The sequence below is a fragment of the Sminthopsis crassicaudata genome, chromosome X (genome assembly GCF_048593235.1).
Source record: "Sminthopsis crassicaudata isolate SCR6 chromosome X, ASM4859323v1, whole genome shotgun sequence".
NCBI lineage: Eukaryota > Metazoa > Chordata > Mammalia > Dasyuromorphia > Dasyuridae > Sminthopsis > Sminthopsis crassicaudata.
In genome coordinates this window covers 70,169,148-70,188,540 of record NC_133623.1, presented here as the reverse complement: position 1 = coordinate 70,188,540, position 19,393 = coordinate 70,169,148, and the positions used below count along the sequence as shown (strand labels likewise).

At 40.6% G+C, this 19,393-nt stretch overlaps 1 protein-coding gene across 1 annotated transcript; it reads left to right on the top strand.

Annotated features, from left to right (window-relative positions):
* The first annotated feature begins 669 nt into the window (after positions 1-669).
* On the top strand, positions 670-6,425 carry LOC141548891 (NTF2-related export protein 2-like). The gene is given in 5 exon segments (XM_074278165.1): positions 670-815; positions 2,258-2,344; positions 3,894-3,936; positions 3,939-4,037; positions 5,637-6,425. Coding segments are annotated over 5 exon segments (423 nt in total). The 5' UTR covers positions 670-800; the 3' UTR covers positions 5,816-6,425.
* The last annotated feature ends 12,968 nt before the right edge of the window (positions 6,426-19,393 follow it).

Below are 19,393 nucleotides of genomic sequence, written 5' to 3'. Positions count from 1 at the left end.
AGAAGACATGATTAGTTAGTTGCAACGGAAGGATGGAGTGAGAGGGTTTTGTTTTGTTTTGAGGACGGGAATGATGGGCAAGCTTGCAAGCAGTACACAGGGAGAGTGTGCTGGAGAAGGTGGGATGGCATGGGGCTCACTTGGGCACGTAGAGGGCTCGGTCCTGGCCATAGGAATGATCAGTTCGAGGGGTGGAGGAGCCTGGGAGAGAGGGAGCATGGTGGAGGTGGGGGTGGGGGAAGGGAGAGGAGGCTAATAATTACATCCCTTTTTTTTCCCGTAAAATAGGGATTCCAGTGTCAGGCCCTCCCCAGAGTCTCGGTTTCTCAATCGGAAAACAAGGAATCCCTTTATTTTGGCCATATTCTTAAATTAATGGCAAATGCCGCGCGTTTGAGAGGTGCAGCCCTCTTCGGGCCCCACAGCACGCACGAGGCTGCCGCGCTCCGGCTCCGACCCTTTGAAATCAGACTTTTCCTCGAAAATACTCCCTCAGACAAGCTCTGCCCAGAAGCCTCATCTCTTGTCTCCCATTGGACTCTGGCCCCATCTCATGCCCATTGGACAGGGTTTGGCGGCCGAGCTAGCCAATCAACGGCGGGAGAACTGCTACGTTAAAAAAAGAGGTGGAACGGGAGTGATCGCGCCCATGTTGTCGTTGGAGGAGGCGGGGCGAGCCGGTGAAGAGCCGGAAGGGCTTCTGGGAGAATTCAACTTTACCTCTTCAGTGTGCTGAGCTGCCTCCACACCTCGCCTCAAGTCCCGAGCTGCCGAAACTGCTTTCTCGCTAGGAAGCAGCAATGGCAATGTCTGTAGTAAGTTCCAGCGTGGCGTAGTGGTGATAGGTAGGGGAGCGACGGCGGTACCACCTGTCCCGCTGGTCCCGGAGCGGGGCCCGACGGGCGCTGGGGCCACCTTCCCGCCCTCTCTTCTTCCCCCCTCTCCTTTTGCCTCCCTTCCCCTCCCCTCCCCCCCCCAGCCGCCGCCGCCGCTTCTGCTTCTCGAACGGACCCTTTCCGGGCAGGCCGCGTGAGCCTCTGACAGCGGGGAAGAGGCAGGGTCCGAGGGCGGGAGGGGGCGGGGCCGGGGCCACACCTACTGAATCTGCGGCGCGAGGCCGGCTCGGGGCCGGGAGTGAGGGTGTGGCCTCCGCCCCGGCGGCTGCTCGGCGAGTTTAACTTCTGGAAAACAAACACCTTCCCCACAACTTGAGTGGGTGTGGACGTGGGCGAGGTGCTAGGAGCTTGTGGGAGCCTGAAGAGAGAGGCCTCGGGATGGCCGTGCGCACCAGAACTCCGGAATCCCAGCTTCCGGGCCTTAGGATCGCCCCAGATCCTATCGGAGCCATCGGAGGGGAAACTGAGGCTGAGACTGGAGGGGCTTCCGAGGCCGTCGACTTGTACAAAAGGGGAACCAGCCCTAGAGAGGGAAAGTGACTTGCACATTCAAACTCAGGACTCTAAATCTAGAGATGACCTCAGAGGTCATTTAAGTATCTAAAGCTGTTATACTCCTCGAATAGAGGTGAGATGAACCTGGCCCAACTTTGGCAAGTGTATATACCGAATTTTCCCAACTTTTCTAAGTGTATATGCTGACTTTTTCCAGCCTTCATTAGTATATAAGCTGTTTTTTTTCTAGCTTTTATAAGTGTATATATTGAATTTTTCCAACTTCTACAAGTGTATATACCGAATTTTCCCAACTTTTCTAAGTGTCTATGTGGAGTTTTCCTAGCTTTTATAGGTATATGCTGAGTTTTTCCAACTTTGATAAGTGTATATATATATATATATGCTGAGTTTTTCCAGCTTTCATAAGTATATATGTTGAATTTTTCCACCTTTTACAAGCATATACTGAATTTTTCCAACTTTTACAAGAGTCTATGCGGAGTTTTCCTAGCTTTTTATAAGTGTATACACTTAGTTTTTCCAACTTTGATAAGTGTATATGCTGAGTTTTTCCAGGTTTCATAAGAATATATGCTGTTTTTCCAGCTTTTATAAGTTGTATATGTTGAATTTTTCCAACTTGTACAAGTGTATATACTGAATTTTTCCAACTTTTATAAGTGTAAATGTGAAGTTTTTCCAGCTTTTATAAGTGTAAATGTGAAGTTTTTCCAGCTTTTATAAGTGTATATGCTGTTTTTCCAACTTTTGTAAGTGTAAATGTGGAGTTTTTCCCAACTTTTATAAGTGTATATGCTGTTTTTCCAACTTTTCCAACTGTGTACGCTGAATTTTTCTTCTAGGATTTTAAAACCAATGCAGATCAGGCTTGCAGAGCTGCTGAAGAGTTTGTCAATATTTACTATGAGACCATAGATAAAAGAAGAAGGGTGAGTATTATAGATGCTTAAAAAAGCAACTGAGATCCATTTGCTTTCCTCATAGCCTTCCCGGCTGCTTTGCATTAAGTGAGTAGATATTTCTTTCTATTTAATTTTAGCTGATTTCTGTTACTTAGCCATAGATTTAGAGATATACAGCCTTTGAAGCTTTCTAGCTTAATCCCTTCATTTTATAATTAAGTAAACTGAGGCTCAAAAGAGTCAGGCAACTTGCCTACTGTCACAAGGAGTAAAAAAAAATTAACAGGCAGGATTGGAACCCAGGTCTTGTGACTTCAGAGTGCCAAAATAGGATAATGCTGGTGAGAATCTACCAGCTACCTAGTTTTCTTTTGTTTGTTCCTTCCTTCCTCTTCTTTGCTTCCTTCCTTCCTTCCTCCTTTTTTTTCTTTCCCTTCATTCCTATGTTTATTCCTTCCTCCCTCCCTCCCTCCTTCCCTCCTTCCTTCCTTTCTTCCTTCCTTCCTTCCTTCCTTCCTTCCTTCCTTTCTTCCTTCCTTCCTTCCTTCCTTCCTTCCTTCCTTCCTTCCTTCCTTCCTTCCTTCCTTCCTTCCTTCCCCCTCTTCCTTCCTTCCTTCCTTCCTTCCTTCCTTCCTTCCCCCTTTTCCTTCCTTCCTTCCTTCCTTCCTTCCTTCCTTCCTTCCTTCCTTCCTTCCTTCCTTCCTTCCTTCCTTCCTTCCTTCCTTCCTTCCTTCCTTCCTTCCTTCCTTCCTTCCTTCCATCCTTCCTCCCTTCCTTCACCTTCCTTCCTTCCTTCCCCCTTATAATCCTTCCCCCTTTCCTTCCTTCCTTCCTTCCTTCCTTCCTTCCTTCCTTCCTTCCTTCCTTCCTTCCTTCCTTCCTTCCTTCCTTCCTTCCTTCCTTCCTTCCTTCCTTCCTTCCTTCCTTCCTTCCTTCCTTCCTTCCTTCCTTCCTTCCTTCCTTCTCTTATTTGTTCCTTTCTTTCTCTTCTTTCCTTCCTTCCTCCTTCCTTTCTTTGTTCCTTTATTCATTTCTCCCCCCCTTCTTCCCTCTCTCTGGACCTAGAGTCAGAAAGACCTGAGTTCCAATATGAACTCACACACATACTAGTCGTGTGACCCTGAGCATGCCACTTAGCTTCTACTTGCCTCAGTTTCCTCAACTGTAAAAGGGTTTAGAGGATAAAATGGGATAATACTTGTAAAGTGCTTTGTAGACCTTAAAGCCTACATAAATGCTAGCTATTATTTCTCCCCATATTTGGTTACATTAGGTATTTGATTCACAAATATAATGTTGGATTGACATTATACGTTTATAATCCCCAACCTTTCCTATACCCAGTTTATGTAAGTTCTTTTCTTTCTGTGCCTTTTGTTCATGAATCACTTTAGCTAAAGGCTAAATTGAGTAGAACTACAGTAAAATTGATGGCCTGAAATTGGGAAAATAAATGGACTTGATGTCAAAAAAAAATTTACAAAGAATAGAAATCTCTCTCTCTTTCTCTCTCTCTCTCTCTCTCTCTCTCTCTCTCTCTCTCTCTCTCTCTCTCTCTCTCTCTCTTTTTTTAAAGGTATTGACTAGATTGTACCTTGATACAGCTACTTTAGTTTGGAATGGAATGCCATATCTGGACTTAATGCTTTGGGTGAATTTTTTGAGACATTGCCTTCCAGCGAATTTCAGATCAGTGTGGTAGACTGCCAACCTGTGCATGGTAAGATCAGGAGTTTTCTCATGCAGTTAACATTTTGTTCTTAAGTGCTAACATTAGACTTTATTCAAAGTCGATTGTTGAAGAATTTTGTATTTGATCACGAGTTAGTCATCTTAAAACAAACTCAAGAATCCTGAAACCTAGAAAAGGACCTTCTATTTCAGCCCCATCATTTGACAGATGAGAAAATAGAGGTGTGAAGGGCACTGCTCTAGAGTCTAATGATCTGCAATCTCTTCAAGGGGAGTTTTGCTCCTTAACTAAGTTTGTGAGCTGAAGCAAATCAGAGACGCTCATGAAAGGAGGAAAATTTTGGGAGGGGATAAAACTTTAGAGTCATTCAGTAGTCACATATTTGACTTTGAAACTATTCTATTTAAAAGTTTTTTTTCTCTCTATATCCTGGAATAGTTTCCTGTTTGAGGTGATTCTTTTTGATCCCTTTTTGATTCCTGTTTGAGGTGTGCTTACCTGGCCCATTGCAGTGAAATATCAGGGTTAAATGAGACTTTGGGTGCAGGAAAAAGAACAAAATAAATTACTAAGCAAATACTTGCCTCCTGTGATCTGAAAAGTCTAGATGAGAGTTACCCAGAATTGCTGAATAATGTATTCAAATTTCTTAGAGTCTTTTAATGCTTTAAAAAAAGTAATTTAGGTCTAGACTTAAACTGTAACAATATTTCATGTTCTTCCCTCCACCCCCCACCCTGGGTGGACCATAAATCTTTCTTTTCTTTTTGTGGTACTATTTCTGGATGACGAGTTCCCCAGCAAAAACAGCTTGCCAGGGCGAGATGTGTTCAAAACACCATGTGAAATGCAGGCTTTCTATTGTAGAATCTTCAACTTTATATACTCAGTCATCCACCTAGAAGAAACAGGTCTTTGATGTGCACTTTGTGGATCTTTGGGATGCACTTGTGGCACTTAGCTTTCTGACTTTGTAAGTCAGATAGTACAGACTGGATATCTATATATCCTCTATGATAATATTGGAATTTTTCTAGTTAGAGTACAAAGACCCTGTGGAAGGAAGAAAGGAAGAAAGAAGAGGGAAGGGAAGGGGCAGGACAGCTCATTTTTATCCTTAAGGGGGAAAGTAGCATGTTATAGAGACCTGAGATAATTGCAGGAGGGAAAGGGTACCACCATTGGGGGAAATCGGGGAAGGCCTTGTATACATGAACTAAAACTTCAGTGAAAGGAAATCTATAGGCAGAAGTGCTGAGGAAGGGAGGATATTCTGGAATTAATATTAGGAAAACAGGAGAGATACCACCTGTGTGAAGACAGAGATGAGGCTGGCTTTACAGAATAGCAAATAGGAGAGGGCTTTAAGGGGATTCATAGAAACACCTATCCAAAGGGCTTTTGGAGCCAAATGGGGAAGAACTTTATATGCCAACTTGGGGGCTTGTGCTTTGCCCTAGAGGCACTAAGGAGTGCCAGGTGGCATTTAGGCTGGCAACTTTCATGAGAGCCAACTTGTGCCTTAGGAATTGGGATTGGAAAGAGGAGAGACTATTTGGGTCCTATTGATTTTAACTGAAAAATCTGCTTTTATGGGTGTCACCGTTCCCTCCCTGTTCTGTATAGAGCAAGCCACACAGAGCCAAACAACCGTCCTCGTGGTGACCTGTGGGACAGTGAAATTTGAAGGGAACAAACAACGCTACTTCAACCAGAATTTCCTGTTGACCGCCCAAGTCATGCCAAACAGCACCGTGTGGAAGATCGCAAGTGATTGCTTCCGCTTCCAGGATTGGTCTAGTTAGATCTCACCAGAAATGGCCAGACTCTGTGGTCTCTGGCCCAAATGCTTCATCTAGTATTCTTGCTTTAAAATATTTTAGATTCATTTATGTTTTCCTGTTGTCCAGTTCATTTCAGAAGTTCTGTGAACCCAGGGTGCGTCAGAGCTGATATGTCTGTAAAAATGACTTAAATTCCTGGTAGCAACTTTTAGTTATTTTTAAAAGCAGTGCACTTGTGTTTGTCTAACATTCCCTTTAAAAACTGCTACTGAAATGCTGACTGCTTACTTTTGTTAAAATGATCACCAAGATAACAAAGACTATAAATCCAATCCAAGGAAAATTTAATTCTTTGTGATCCATGGGCTCTCTCATTGCACATGGGATATACACTTGCCTCCTTTCAGTAAACATGCAAAATAGCTTCAATTTAGGAGCCATCTAAGTTAGGACAATCAAAACTGCTGATTTTTACTGGGTTTTCATAACTCCTCAAATATTCTGGAAATGTACTTGTGAAATGATGCTCAGATTGTGATTTTTGATGAATTAAAAAAGTAAATATTGAAAACCAATAGAACAAAACTTTTGAAACGATAACTATTTGAATAAAAAACTTTGAATGAATAAATGGCTCAATTTTTTTAGTTCCTCCAAGTATTCATCCATCAGCTTCTTTGCCCTTTCCTCATCACTTTTCCTTTTTTATGATTGTAATTAATATAGACTTTTTTCTCTGGGGCTTTGTTTTCCCTTTGTACTGTTTCATAAAGAATTTTTTCCTTACATTCCTTTAATATTCCTCATGTTTGTTTATCTTAATTATTCGCTTATTTAATTGTATTGTGGTATGCTCTTATATTCACATACCATAATTTGTCTTAAGTATTCTATAGTGGATATGCTGCTTCCAGTTTTTTGAAACTACAAATGATGCCACTTTAAGCGTCTCTGGACATAGTATTTTCCCCCCTTTTAGGGTCTATTTTCCAAAAGTAAATTATTGAATCAGGCTATGATTTGTTTTTGTAATTTCCACTGTACTGCCAGGTGACTTTCCCAAAGATTTTGACTACATTGCGTTTTCACTGGCCAAAAGGAGAGTAAAGTGTTTTGAAGTAGGTAGGTCAAAAAGGTGGGCTATATCCAAAATGAAAGTGTATAGAAAAAAAAAAAAAGATAGCAATAAGATCTAGTGTAGTAATCTGTGGATTCAAAGGGTTGCTGCCTCTGAATGATTTCCTTTTCTCTCCGTTCCTCGGGCTCTTTCATTTATAATGTAGCCCTAAATTCGCTTGGTAATCCTCAGCAAGAGAATTGACTTCTATGTTTTATATGGAGACATTCTGCTAACTTAACAGGGTTTTTCCCCCTTGAATTTTGAAGTTGTTTAAAAAGAGGTAGCAAGGATGAGTGATTGGAGACTTGGCCAGAGAATCAGGAAAACCAAGTTCAAACCTGCCTCTGTTCCACACTGGCTGTGTCACCTTGAACAACTCGGTATCCTCTCAGTAGCCACACAGCTGTCTAGGAATAGAAGTTGTAGAGTGAAATGCCAAACTGCTTTGATAGAAAAAATGTCATCAGGATTTTCTAACACCTGTGAAATCCTGAGTCCACATGAAGTTGTTTAAATGTCACAATGATTTGCCCACTGGGGGGGAAAAAAGCTGCTTTCATATTAACAGATGGTCTTTACTAGAGAGTTATTTCCAAATTCCTTTCCTTAGCCTTCTGCCCCACTCATTGTGAAAGCAAGAAAATAAAAACCATTACGAATATATATAGATATGTAAAACAAAGTAGAATTGCTTTCTACAAGATAGTTGTTTATGTAAAATAAAATGAAGAAAAGCAGATCTTCATAAGCCTACAGACTCCAAAAGAGCAGATGGATTTATCTCTAAACTTTTCAATATGTGGAAACTTACTTTGCTAATCTCTTTTCCAGACTTAAAAGGAAAAAAAAATAGTCTTCAATCTGCTCTTTCTTTTTTAATTTTTATTTTTAATACTTACATATAGTGTCAGTCTTAGAACCATGAAATCCAAAATAAATGTAGGAAATTCATTCATAAGACTAGATAGTGTCGAAGGAGACTAGTCTAACATCTTCACACAAAGTCACAGAGCTCTTAAGAGGTACAACCGGGATTTAAATACTGACCGGAAGTCCAGCACTCATAGGATCAGAGATTAGAGCTAAGAATAACTTCAGGGGCCATCTAACCCTTTGTTTTTACAGATAAGGAAACAGGCCCCAAAAGGAAGAGTGACCACCTAAAATCACTGGCAGTAAGTGACAGAGTTAAGATTTGAACTCAGGTCTTCAGCCGCCAAAGTCAGCAGTCTTTCCTCAGTACCACTTGCTATTCCTTTTAGCCAATGTGTTACCTTGCCTACTCTGCAAGCCACAAAGACAAGAAAGGAACAGTCCCCCTCAGACAGCTTGGATTCCAAGCAGGGATACAACATGAATATAGATAAATAAATGCCAGGTAAATTGGGGAAGGAGAATGCTGGGACATCCAGGGGTTTCATGGAGGAGATAAAGTGAGGAAAGACTATATGCTGATGGCGGGGGCGAGGGTGTCGGGCGAGGGCCTGGAGAAAGAGATGGAATGCTGGCTTTGGGGAAGAGTTGGCAAACAACTTTGGGACACAAAGTACAAGACAGGGGATAATAAGAAAAGTCTGGAAAGAGGTGGGAGCCAGACCTTGGAGGGCTTTCAATGCCTGGCTGAGCAGCTGGTAATTTAATGTAGAACCTGGAGGTTTGGGAGCAGGGGGTTGACCTGGCTGGATCCAGACCTTTGGAAGAGAATTTTGACAGACGGGGCTGGAGAGGGGAGGAAGAAAGAGGCAGGAAGACCGAGGGAGTTGAAATAATCCAGGAGAGGGGACGAGGGCCTAAAACAGGTATTTGGCCCCGTGTGGTGGAGTTGAGGGGAACGTTTGGTTTGAATGTTTTTATTCCTTAGAGAACAGCAGATAAGTTCCACTTTCCCCTCTTCAGGAAATACTGAGTGAGTTGTTGATGTATGTGGGAAGATGGGGTATGGGGAGAGCTGCGAGGAGGAGCTGACCTTGGCCCCAGAGGCAGATGCTGGATTCCGTTCGGGTCCGGCTGGCCTTTAAACGGCTGCAAGGAAAGATGACCGGGATGAAGAGAGCCCGGCCTAGCCTTTCCAGGTAGAGGTAACCGCACGTGACTGCCAGTGACCGAGGTGAAATGTTGCACCATCTCTGAATTATGTCTTTCGGATAGAGCCGTGCTGACGTGCTTCATTTCAAGGTCTGCCAGAAAAAACAGCCCGAGCCTCCCTTAGCAAGAAGCTACTCGGTGACAATGCAATTTCTTCTTCTTTTTTTTTTTAAATATGTTATCTTGTATTTTTATATCCTCTCCATTTCCAAATATGTCTCTCCCCTCTCTTATCCCCAGAGAACATCCTTTGTAACAAAGCAGGAAGAAAGGTAAAGAGACACAAAGCACTTCAGCAGAGCAGCCTGACAGCCTGCTCCATGTTCCATGGTCGTAGTCCTTCTTCATCTCAACAAAGAATGGAGGGAGGTAAGAGCACGGCTCGGCACGTTCCCAAAGACTTCATTTCTCTTCCTCAGCCCCCTCCACCACCTTCTCCCCACTCTCATTTTAGCAAAGGGCTTGGCCAACCATTTTCCTGTATATTTGTGGTCTCCCCAGTGTTACACCTTGACTTCCCCCAACACCATTCCCATGCTCCCCCTTGGCTCCGGCCTTGAAGGAAGAGGCAGACCTTCTCCTTGCCAAGGCCATTCCCCACCCCACTCCCCATTTGTGTTCCTGATCCCCTTCCCTTCCCCCTTCTCCAGAGGCTTGGATCCTCCATCCCCTCTCCAATCTCTGCTTTCCCACTGGCTCCTCTAGCACCTGCACATATTCCCAGGTCAGAGGACCAATCAATAACCAATCAGTCATACTCCATACTAAGAGCTGGAAGAGACCGGAAGGGTTACTGAGTCCACTCCCTTCATCTTACAGATGAGGAAATTGAGGCTAGCAGAAATGAAGGGACTTGCTCAGAGTTGTGCAACAAGTAGCTGGGACAGGATTCGAACCCAGCACTTTTTGACTTGAAGTCCAGCAGGTCATGTACCACATAGGCTCAACCGGAAAAGCTGCCACTTGATGCTACCATTCCCTTGAGCACTGGAGAAGACTTCGGTCCAAAATCCATCCGTGAAAGGAATCTCCATTTTATTATACAATGAGTGGCCATTCTGGTCTTTGTTTCAGGAGCTCCAAGATGGGGGGGACCCACCTTCTCTCTCAAGGTGGCCCGTCCACTTTAGTGCAGCTCAAATTGTGAGGAAGTTCTTCCCGCCATCAAGCTATTTGTTCCTTTGCACCTTCCCCCCTTTGCTCCTGGTTTAATGCCTGGCTCTAACAGGACAAGGCTGGTCCCTCTACAACAAGGCAGTTCTTCAAATACCTGGAGACCGCTGTCCCATTCCGCCCCACTCTCTGAGTTTTCTTTTCTCCAGGCTAGACATTCCCATTCCCACTGATTCTCAGGTGATGTGGATTCACCATCATGATGGAGGCAGCAGGTGGATACAGAGTTGAGCCTGGACTCAGGAAGACCCGCGTTCAAATGCAGCCAAGATACATCCAAAATACAGTAAAATATGTATCTGTGTGGCCCTGAGTAAGGCATCTGTTTGCCTGTTTCCTCATGTGTGAAATGGGGAGAAATAATCGCAGCTACCTCCCAAGATTGTTGTGAGGACAAAGTGAAAGAATATTTATAAAACCATTTAAACAGTTCCTGGCACATAGTAGGTGCTTAATAAATGCTTATTTCCTTCTCTTATGCCCCAACCCTTTTGGATCTTGTAGTCTTAGAGATTTTCTTACAGCATTGAGAAGTTAAGTGACTTTCCTAGGGTCACACAATCAGTTAAAGGTAGTATTGGAACCCAGGGTCTTCTGACTCAGAACCTAGTTCTCTATGCCATGTATTATTCTCTCTTTTGGGATAGTTTATATTAGTCATCATGATCTTGGAGCCAGAATTCCCTGAAGGATGTACCAGTTTAACAGCAAAAGCCAGTATACTTAGGATTCAAGCTCAAGGGAAGGCTTTGAATTTGGATTTTGTGGGATTATCCTCTATTGGAATTGAATTAAACTGAATGTTATTCTCTTCTCCCCAGACACTGAGATAGTGCAGAAAGGGATTATGTCCCCATGGGTATGGGAAGAATGTCTGTACATTTGTTCTTATAACTTCAATTTCTTTCATAAAAGCTCATCTGATTGTGAAGAAAATAGAACTGGAGCGCAAGGATCCTTAAAGTTAGGGGAACACTATCATTGAGGGCTGAAGTTAATTTAAGAGAGACAAGACCTTTCCAAACCCCTTTAATGTTACCAGAGAACCCTGAGGGAGGGCTGGAATGGAACATTCCAGGATTTTCAGGCAGGGAAGACCAGGGTAGAAACTCTTATACAAGCTTTACAGAAGACAAGGGGAAAAACATACTTTGAGGGAAAAAAAAAAACCCATTAGAAACAAAGGGAAGAAAATATAAATTTATCATTCCTAACTTTAATTATGAATAGATTAAATAAAATATAAAATGAAAAAAGTGACAAACTGGATAAGGAAAAAAAGTCTGCTTACAAGACACTTATCTTTAAAAGGCAAAGGCATACACAGAATAAAAATGTGGGCCTGGAACTAAATTTACTATTCATCTGGTGACTAAAAAAAGCAGGAACTGTAATCATGTTATCAATAAAAGCAAAAACAAAAATTCACAACATAAATAGAGAAAAACAAGGAAACTACATTATGATGAAAGGAACCATAGACAACAAAAGCAATATCAATATTAAACTTATGTGTTCTTAACTGAACTACAAGAAGGCAGACAGTAATAGAATTTAATTCAACATCTCTCAGTTTTTAAGCAATCTAACAGAAACCTAAACAAAGAGAAAATATAGAATTGAGCAAATGGCTGGAAAAATTGCAGCTAATAGAATTAGGACCTCTCCAAATTGAGACCACTTATGTGTGTGTGTGTGTGTGTGTGTGTGTGTGTGTATCTATCTAATTTCTCAGCACCAGAAAGAATTCTTACAAAAAAAAATAATAACAATGTATTAGGGCAGCTAGGTGGTGTTGTGATAGATACAGCACTGGGCCTGGAGTCAGGAAGTCTCATCTTCCTGAGTTCAAGTGTGACCTCAGCCATTAGCTGTGTGACACTGGACAAATCATTCCACCCTGTTTGCCTCAGTTTCCTCATCTATAAAATGAGCTGGAAAAAAAATTAAAAATAAAATAAAATGAGCCGGAGAAGAAAATGGCAAACCACTTCAGTATGTCTACCAATAAAACCCCAAAGGAGGTTACAAAGTGTCAGACATAACTGAACAACTACAAATTAGGGCAGAGAAATATTGTAAACAAATGTAAAAAAGGCAGTAATAATAAACAAATCCTTACAGACCATAATGCAATAAAAATCATGCTCTGTTCTGAGAGCACAAACAAGTAACGTACACTCAAGTGGAGACTTAACAATGAACTCCTAAATGATGACTAGATCAAAGAACAAATCATAGAAACAATTAATTATTATGTGAAAGAAAATGATAATGAAGAAACAACATTCCTGGGATGCAAAATTTCTAAGATACAGATAAAGCTGTCTTCAGAGGAAAAATTATATGACTATAAGTATACATAAACAAAATAAAAAAGGTGAAGATTAATAAACTAAATATGCATTTTAAGGTTAAAATCCAACAAAAAGCCTAAATCAATACAACAGAGAAAATGTTAAGAATTATTGAAGAGGGGCAGCTAGGTGGCGCAGTGGATAGAGCACCAGCCTTGAATTCAGGAGGACCCAAGTTCAAATCTGTGTTCAGACACTTAACACTTCCTAGCTGTGTGACCTTGGGCAAGTCACTTAACCCCAGCCTCCCCCCCAAAAAAATTATTGAAGAAATAGATTAACTAGAAACCAAAAATCCATGGTAATAATAAACAAAACCAAAAACCAGTTCCTTAAAAGGGCTCATAAAACTATAAATCTTTAGCCAATCTTACAATTTTACAAAGAAGAGTCTGGAAAATTGAATAAACAAAATAGCAAAGAAACAAGGTGAAATCACAATTGAATTAAAAAGGAGAAAACTGAGAACACACATTAAAAATAGAGGAATATCTTTAAAAATATAAAATTCTCAAATTGATAGTGATCTGGAGTAATCAAATCTCAGAAAAAAAAGTATTAGAACTAGTTGTAAAAGAAATAACAAAGAAAAAACCCTTAGCCTTGACGGATTCATGGAGAATTCTATTAAACTTAAAACAAAACAAAACAATTAGTTTCTCTACAACACAAATTATTCTCAAAAATTGAGAAAGAAAGCATACTACTAGATACCTATTGTAGGACAAATACAATCCTAATACTTAACTAGGGAAAGATATAGCACAGATGTATGAAAAGGTACTCTAAATCACTATTGATCAGAGAAATTGAAATTAAGGCAACTCTAAGATACCACCACACACCTGTCACATTGGCTAAGATAACAGGAAAAAATAATTATGAATTTTGCAGGAGAAGTGGGAAAACTGGGACGCTGATACATTGATGGTGGAGTTGTGAACTTATTCAACCATTCTGGAGAGCAGGTTAGAATTATGCCCAAAGGGCTATCAAACTGTGCATACCCTTTGACCCAGCAGTGCTACTACTGGGCTTATATCCCAAAGAGATCTTAAAGGAGGGAAAGGTTCCCACATGTGCAAAAATATTTGTGGCAGCCCTTTTAGTGGCAAGAAACTGGAAATTGAGTGGATGCCCATCAGCTGAAGAATGGCTGAATAAGTTATGGTATATGAATGTTATGGAATTATTGTTTTGTAAGAAATGACCAGCAGGATAATTTCAGAGGGCTTGGAGAGACTTACATGAACTGGTGCTAAGTGAAATGAGCAGAACCAGGAGAACATTGTACACAGCAACAGCAAGATTATATGATGATCAGTTCTTTTTTTTTATTTAGAATTTTTTTTTCACAGTATATATGCATGAGTAATTTTTTAATAATATTATCCCTTGTATTCATTTTTCCAAATTATCCCCCCCTCCCTTCATTCCCTCCCCCCATGGCAGGTAATCCCATACATTTTACATGTGTTACAATATAACCTAGATACAATATATGTGTGTAAATACCATTTTCTTGTTGCACATTAAGTATTAGCTTCCGAAGGTATAAGGAACCTGGGTAGATAGACACTAGTGCTAACAATTTACATTCACTTCCCAGTGTTCCTTCTCTGGGTGTAGTTGTTTCTGTCCATCATTGATCAACTGGAAGTAAGTTGGATCTTCTTTATGTTGAAGATATATGATGATCAATTCTGATGAACATGGCTCTCTTCAACATGAGGTGATTCAGACCAGTTCCAATTCTCTTGTGATGAAGAGAGCCGTCTATACCCAGAGAGAGAGAACCATGGGAATGTGGGAAGTTGTGAATCACAACTTAGTATTTTCACTCTTTTTGTCGTTGTTTGCTTGCATTTTGCTTTTTTTCTCATTTTTTTCCTTTTTGATCTGATTTTTCTTGTGTAACATATTTGTGGAAAAATGTATAGAAGAACTGTACATGTTTAACACATATTGGATTGCTTGCTATCTAGTGGAAGGGATGGGAGGAAGGGAAGGAAAAATTTGTAATACAAGGTTTTGCAAAGGTGAATGTTGAAAACTCTCCATGCATATATTTTTAAAATTAATTTTAATTAAAAAAGATACTGCACAGAATATAGACAAATATTGGTTTTGTTATTGGTTTTCATTATTCAATCATTTCAGCTGTGTCTGACTCCTTGTGACCCCATTTCTTTTTAGTTTTGTCTTTTTGTTTTGTTTTGTTTTTTGGCAAAGATACTGGAGTGATTTGCTCATATTACAGCTTTTTCAGCTCATATTACAGATGAGGAACTGAGGCAAACAGGGTTAAGCAATTTGCCCAAGGTCATAAAGCTAGTAAGTGACTGAGACTAGATTTGAATTTAGGAAGATGAATTTTTCTGACTCCAAACCTGGTACTCTAGCCACTGCAACACCTCATTGCTTCCAATATTATTAATAACAATTAAAAGTTTAAAAAAATCCCATCAAATAGACTATTATGATTCATTAAAGAAATCATTTATTACATTACAGCTGCTTTACAGAACTTCATAAAATAATAACATTTATTTGGAAAAATAAAAAAAAAATCTCCATATCAAGAGAAACAATGAAAAAAAAAGTAAAGATGAAGGGGGAATAGCACTTTCAGAACCTCAAACTATATTATAAAGCTCAACTCATGAAAGCCATCTGTTATTGGTTTAAAAAAAACAAAAACAATAACAATAACATCAGTGGAACAGACTAGAAAATGGAGAATCAGAAATACTAGTACTCAATAACTCAATGTTCAATAACCCGAAGAATATAAATTACTTAGTCAAGAATTCCTTATTTGATAGAAACTGCTTAGAAAACTGGAAAGAAGTCTGGCAGACATTAGGCTTAGAGCAACATCTTATATTCCACAATACATTCTAAAGGAATACATGACCTTAAAAACTTTACTTGTATGTATGTGTATATATATAAAACATAAATATGTGAACATAAATATAAACATAGTGTTTACTAAAAAGAGGAATCACATGTCAGAAAAATGCTTCTCTAGCATTAGACTTACCTAATTACCAGGTTGTCTAGGTCCTAGGCCTTTCCCTGAAGTTCCAGGCCGTTTAGTCCCACATGAGCTCCCTCTCCTTCTCCTTCTCCCTTTTTTCCCTCCTTCTCAGCTAAGCACTCCTTTGGGAGCATCCCCAGTTAATGGTCAGCAACGGTCCTCCGCTGGGAAAACTCGAATCTCGGCCCTGCCTGTGTGTCCCATTCCAGTTTTTAAAAGCTCTGACTGTGTTCTTTCTTGCATGGAGCAAGACTGTACGATTCTACCCATGTTCCTTATGGTGCCCACAAGAACTCAGCAGAAGTCCAATCTCTCTTCTCTATGGCGGCCAGCACGTTCCCCCAAGCCTTCTCTTCTCTAGGCTCCATGTCCCAATCCCTTCAGCCCTTGCTAGTCCAGCATGGTTCCCTTCTCAACCTGATCACCTTCCTCTGGGAATCCCCCCACTGGAGGGCAGAAGCAGGAGCTGCAAAACTCCATGGGAAGAGGGGCCCAGGAGGGCGGCTCCTCCTTTCCCACCACTGCTCTGCTGTGGGATGTCTCCAGACCTCTCCATCATGCCCCAGGAGAGTCCTTTCTCCTTCTACCCCCACCCCTTTTCAGCGTCCCTTTGTTTCCCATTAGATTGGGACTTCTTGAGGGCAGGGGCTGTCTGCCTTTTTCTCTGTATTTCTGTACCCAGTGTTTGACACAGTGCCTGGCACCTAGTAGGTGCTTTATAAACGTCTATTGCCAATGTCTTTTCTAATATGAGTCTCCCCAAATCAGATCAAATATTCCAGACTTGAGACAGAGGAAGGAGGGATTATCACCTCCCATGATCTCTGTACTCCAGACACAGGCCGAGACCACAGGAGCTATCTATGTGGATAACAAGAACACCCGGTCAGTTCCTGGTTTGCCCCCCACTCTAAGCTTCCTCTACTTGTGCTGTTCTTGAATCCAATATAGGACTTCCTCTGAATTTCCATAACATTCCATCTCCTTTGCCTTTCTTTGTATTCTTAAAGCTTCCCACCTTTCCTGGCAGAGGGTAAATGCTCACTAAATGCTTGTGCACTGATCGATGGTCCATTTTTTTGCCTTTTGGATGCTGAGGGTCACCCAGCAGTCCCTCTCAGCTCTGTGGCACCTCAAATTGGAAAAGCGGGCCAACTCTAGGGTTAGCACTTTTAATCCCTGGCTTAGATGAAGAGCCCAGATCCCAGAGGGGCTCCAATAGAGCTGGCTTTGAGCCAGGAATGACTCTCAGTGACCAGTCTTTCAAACAGTTCTAAATCCACCAAAGCAAGCCTTCATCCGGCCCCTATCGCCCCATCTCTGACACAAGGACACTGTGAGGGACTCTGTCAAGGCTTTACAAACATCCAGAGAAATGATTATTCCTGACAACCACAGCTAGTGTTTAAATAGTGCTTTAAGACCAGCAAGGCACTTGCCATATATTATCTAGTTTGAGCCTTGAAACAAATCTGGGAGACAGGTACTAATGTTTATGGGGGTTTTTTTTGTTGTTTTTTTTGTTGTTTTTGTTGCTTTTTTGTTTTTGTTTTTGTTTTTTACCAAGGAGGAAGTGGAGATGGGGTAACTGGCTTGCCTAGGGTCACAGAACCAGTAAGCACATGAGGGAGGTCTTCCTGAGTCCAGGTCCCCAGCTCTGCTCACTGGGCAAACTGGCTACTGGATGACTGGGATAAAGCCAAGCTTACCTCGTTGATCCCTGCTTCCTTTCTCGAGGTTCACAGGCCATTTCTCTAAAATGGAGCTCAGCAAGTAGGATTTATAGCAGGAATGCAGGGCTGGTTCAGTATTAGGAAAACTATCAGCATAATCAACTATATCAGTAACCAAACTAACAAAAATCATACGGTTATCTATTCAATAGATGCAGGAAAAGCATTTGACAAAATCCAACACCCATAAAATCCAACATCCTAGAGATTATAAGAATAAATGGACTTTTCCTTAAAATGATCAATAGCATTTATTTAAAACCATCAGCAAGCATCATATGTAATGGGGACAAATTAGAACCATTCCCAATAAGATCAGGGGTGAAACAAGGCTGCCCACTATCACCCTTACTATTCTTTTTTTTTTTTTAATTTTTTTATTTTATTTTATAATTATAACATTTTTTGACAGTACATATGCATGGGTAATTTTTTACAACATTATCCCTTGCACTTACTTCTATTCAGATTTTTTCCCTTCCTCCCCCAGATGGCAGGCAGTCTTATATATGTTAAATATATTACAGTATAATTTAGATACAATATATGTGTGTAGAACCGAATTTTTTGTTGCACAGGAAGAATTGGATTCAGAAGGTAAAAATAACAGTTTACATTCATTTCCCAGTGTTCCTTTTCTGGATGTAGCTGGTTCTGTCCATCATTAATCAATTGGAATTGGATTAGCTCTTCTCTATGTTGAAGAAATCCACTTCCATCAGCATACATCCTCGTACAGTATCATTGTTGAAGTGTATAATGATCTTCTGGTTCTGCTCGTTTCACTCAGCATCAGTTGATGTAAGTCTCTCCAAGCCTCTCTGTATTTCTCCTGTTGGTCATTTCTTATAGAACAATAATATTCCATAACATTCATATACCATAGTTTACCCAACCATTCTCCAATTGATGGACATCCTTTCATCTTCCAGTTTCTAGCCACAATGAAAAGGGCTGCCACAAACATTTTGGCACATACAGGACCCTTTCCCTTCTCTATTAGTTCCTTGGGGTATAAGCCCAGTAGTAGTATGGCTGGGTCAAAGGGTATGCACATTTTGATAACTTTTTGGGCATAATTCCAGATTGCTCTCCAGAATGGTTGGATTCTTTCACAACTCCACCAACAATGCATCAGTGTCCCAGTTTTCCCACAGCCCCTCCAACATTCATCGTTATTTGTTCCTGTCATCTTAGCCAATCTGACAGGTGTGTAATGATACCTCAGAGTTGTCTTAATTTGCATTTCTCTGATCAATAGTGATTTGGAACACTCTTTCATATGAGTGGAAATAGTTTTAATTTCATCATCTGAAAATTGTCTGTTCATATCCTTTGACCATTTATCAATTGGAGAATGGCTTGATTTCTTATAAATTAAAGTCAATTCTCTGTATATTTTGGAGATGAGGCCTTTATCAGAACCTTTAACTGTAAAAATTTTTTCCCAATTTGTTACTTCCCTTCTAATCTTGTTTGCATTAGTTTTGTTTGTGCAGAAACTTTTTAATTTGGTGTAATCAAAATGTTCTATTTTGTGATCAATAATGGTCTCTAGTTCTCCCTTGGACACAAACTCCTTCCTCCTCCACAAGTCTGAGAGGTAAACCATCCCATGTTCCTCCAATTTATTTATGATTTCGTTCTTTATGCCTAAATCTTGGACCCATTTTGATCTAATCTTAGTATGTGGTGTTAAATGTGGGTCCATGCCTAGTTTCTGCCATACTAATTTCCAGTTTTCCCAGCAGTTTTTGTCAAATAATGAATTCTTATCCCAAAATTTGGGATCTTTGGGTTTGTCAAAGATTAGATTGCTATTTTTATTCACTATCTTGTCCTGTGAACCTAACCTATGCCACTGATCAACTAGTCTATTTCTTAGCCAATACCAAATGGTTTTGGTGACTGTTGCTTTATAATATAGCTTTAAATCAGGTACACTTAGTCCACCTTCCTCTGACTTTTTTTTCATTAGTTCCCTTGCAATTCTCGACCTTTTATTCTTCCATATGAATTTTGTTGTTATTTTTTCTAGGTCATTAAAATAGTTTCTTGGGAGTCTGATTGGTATAGCACTAAATAAAT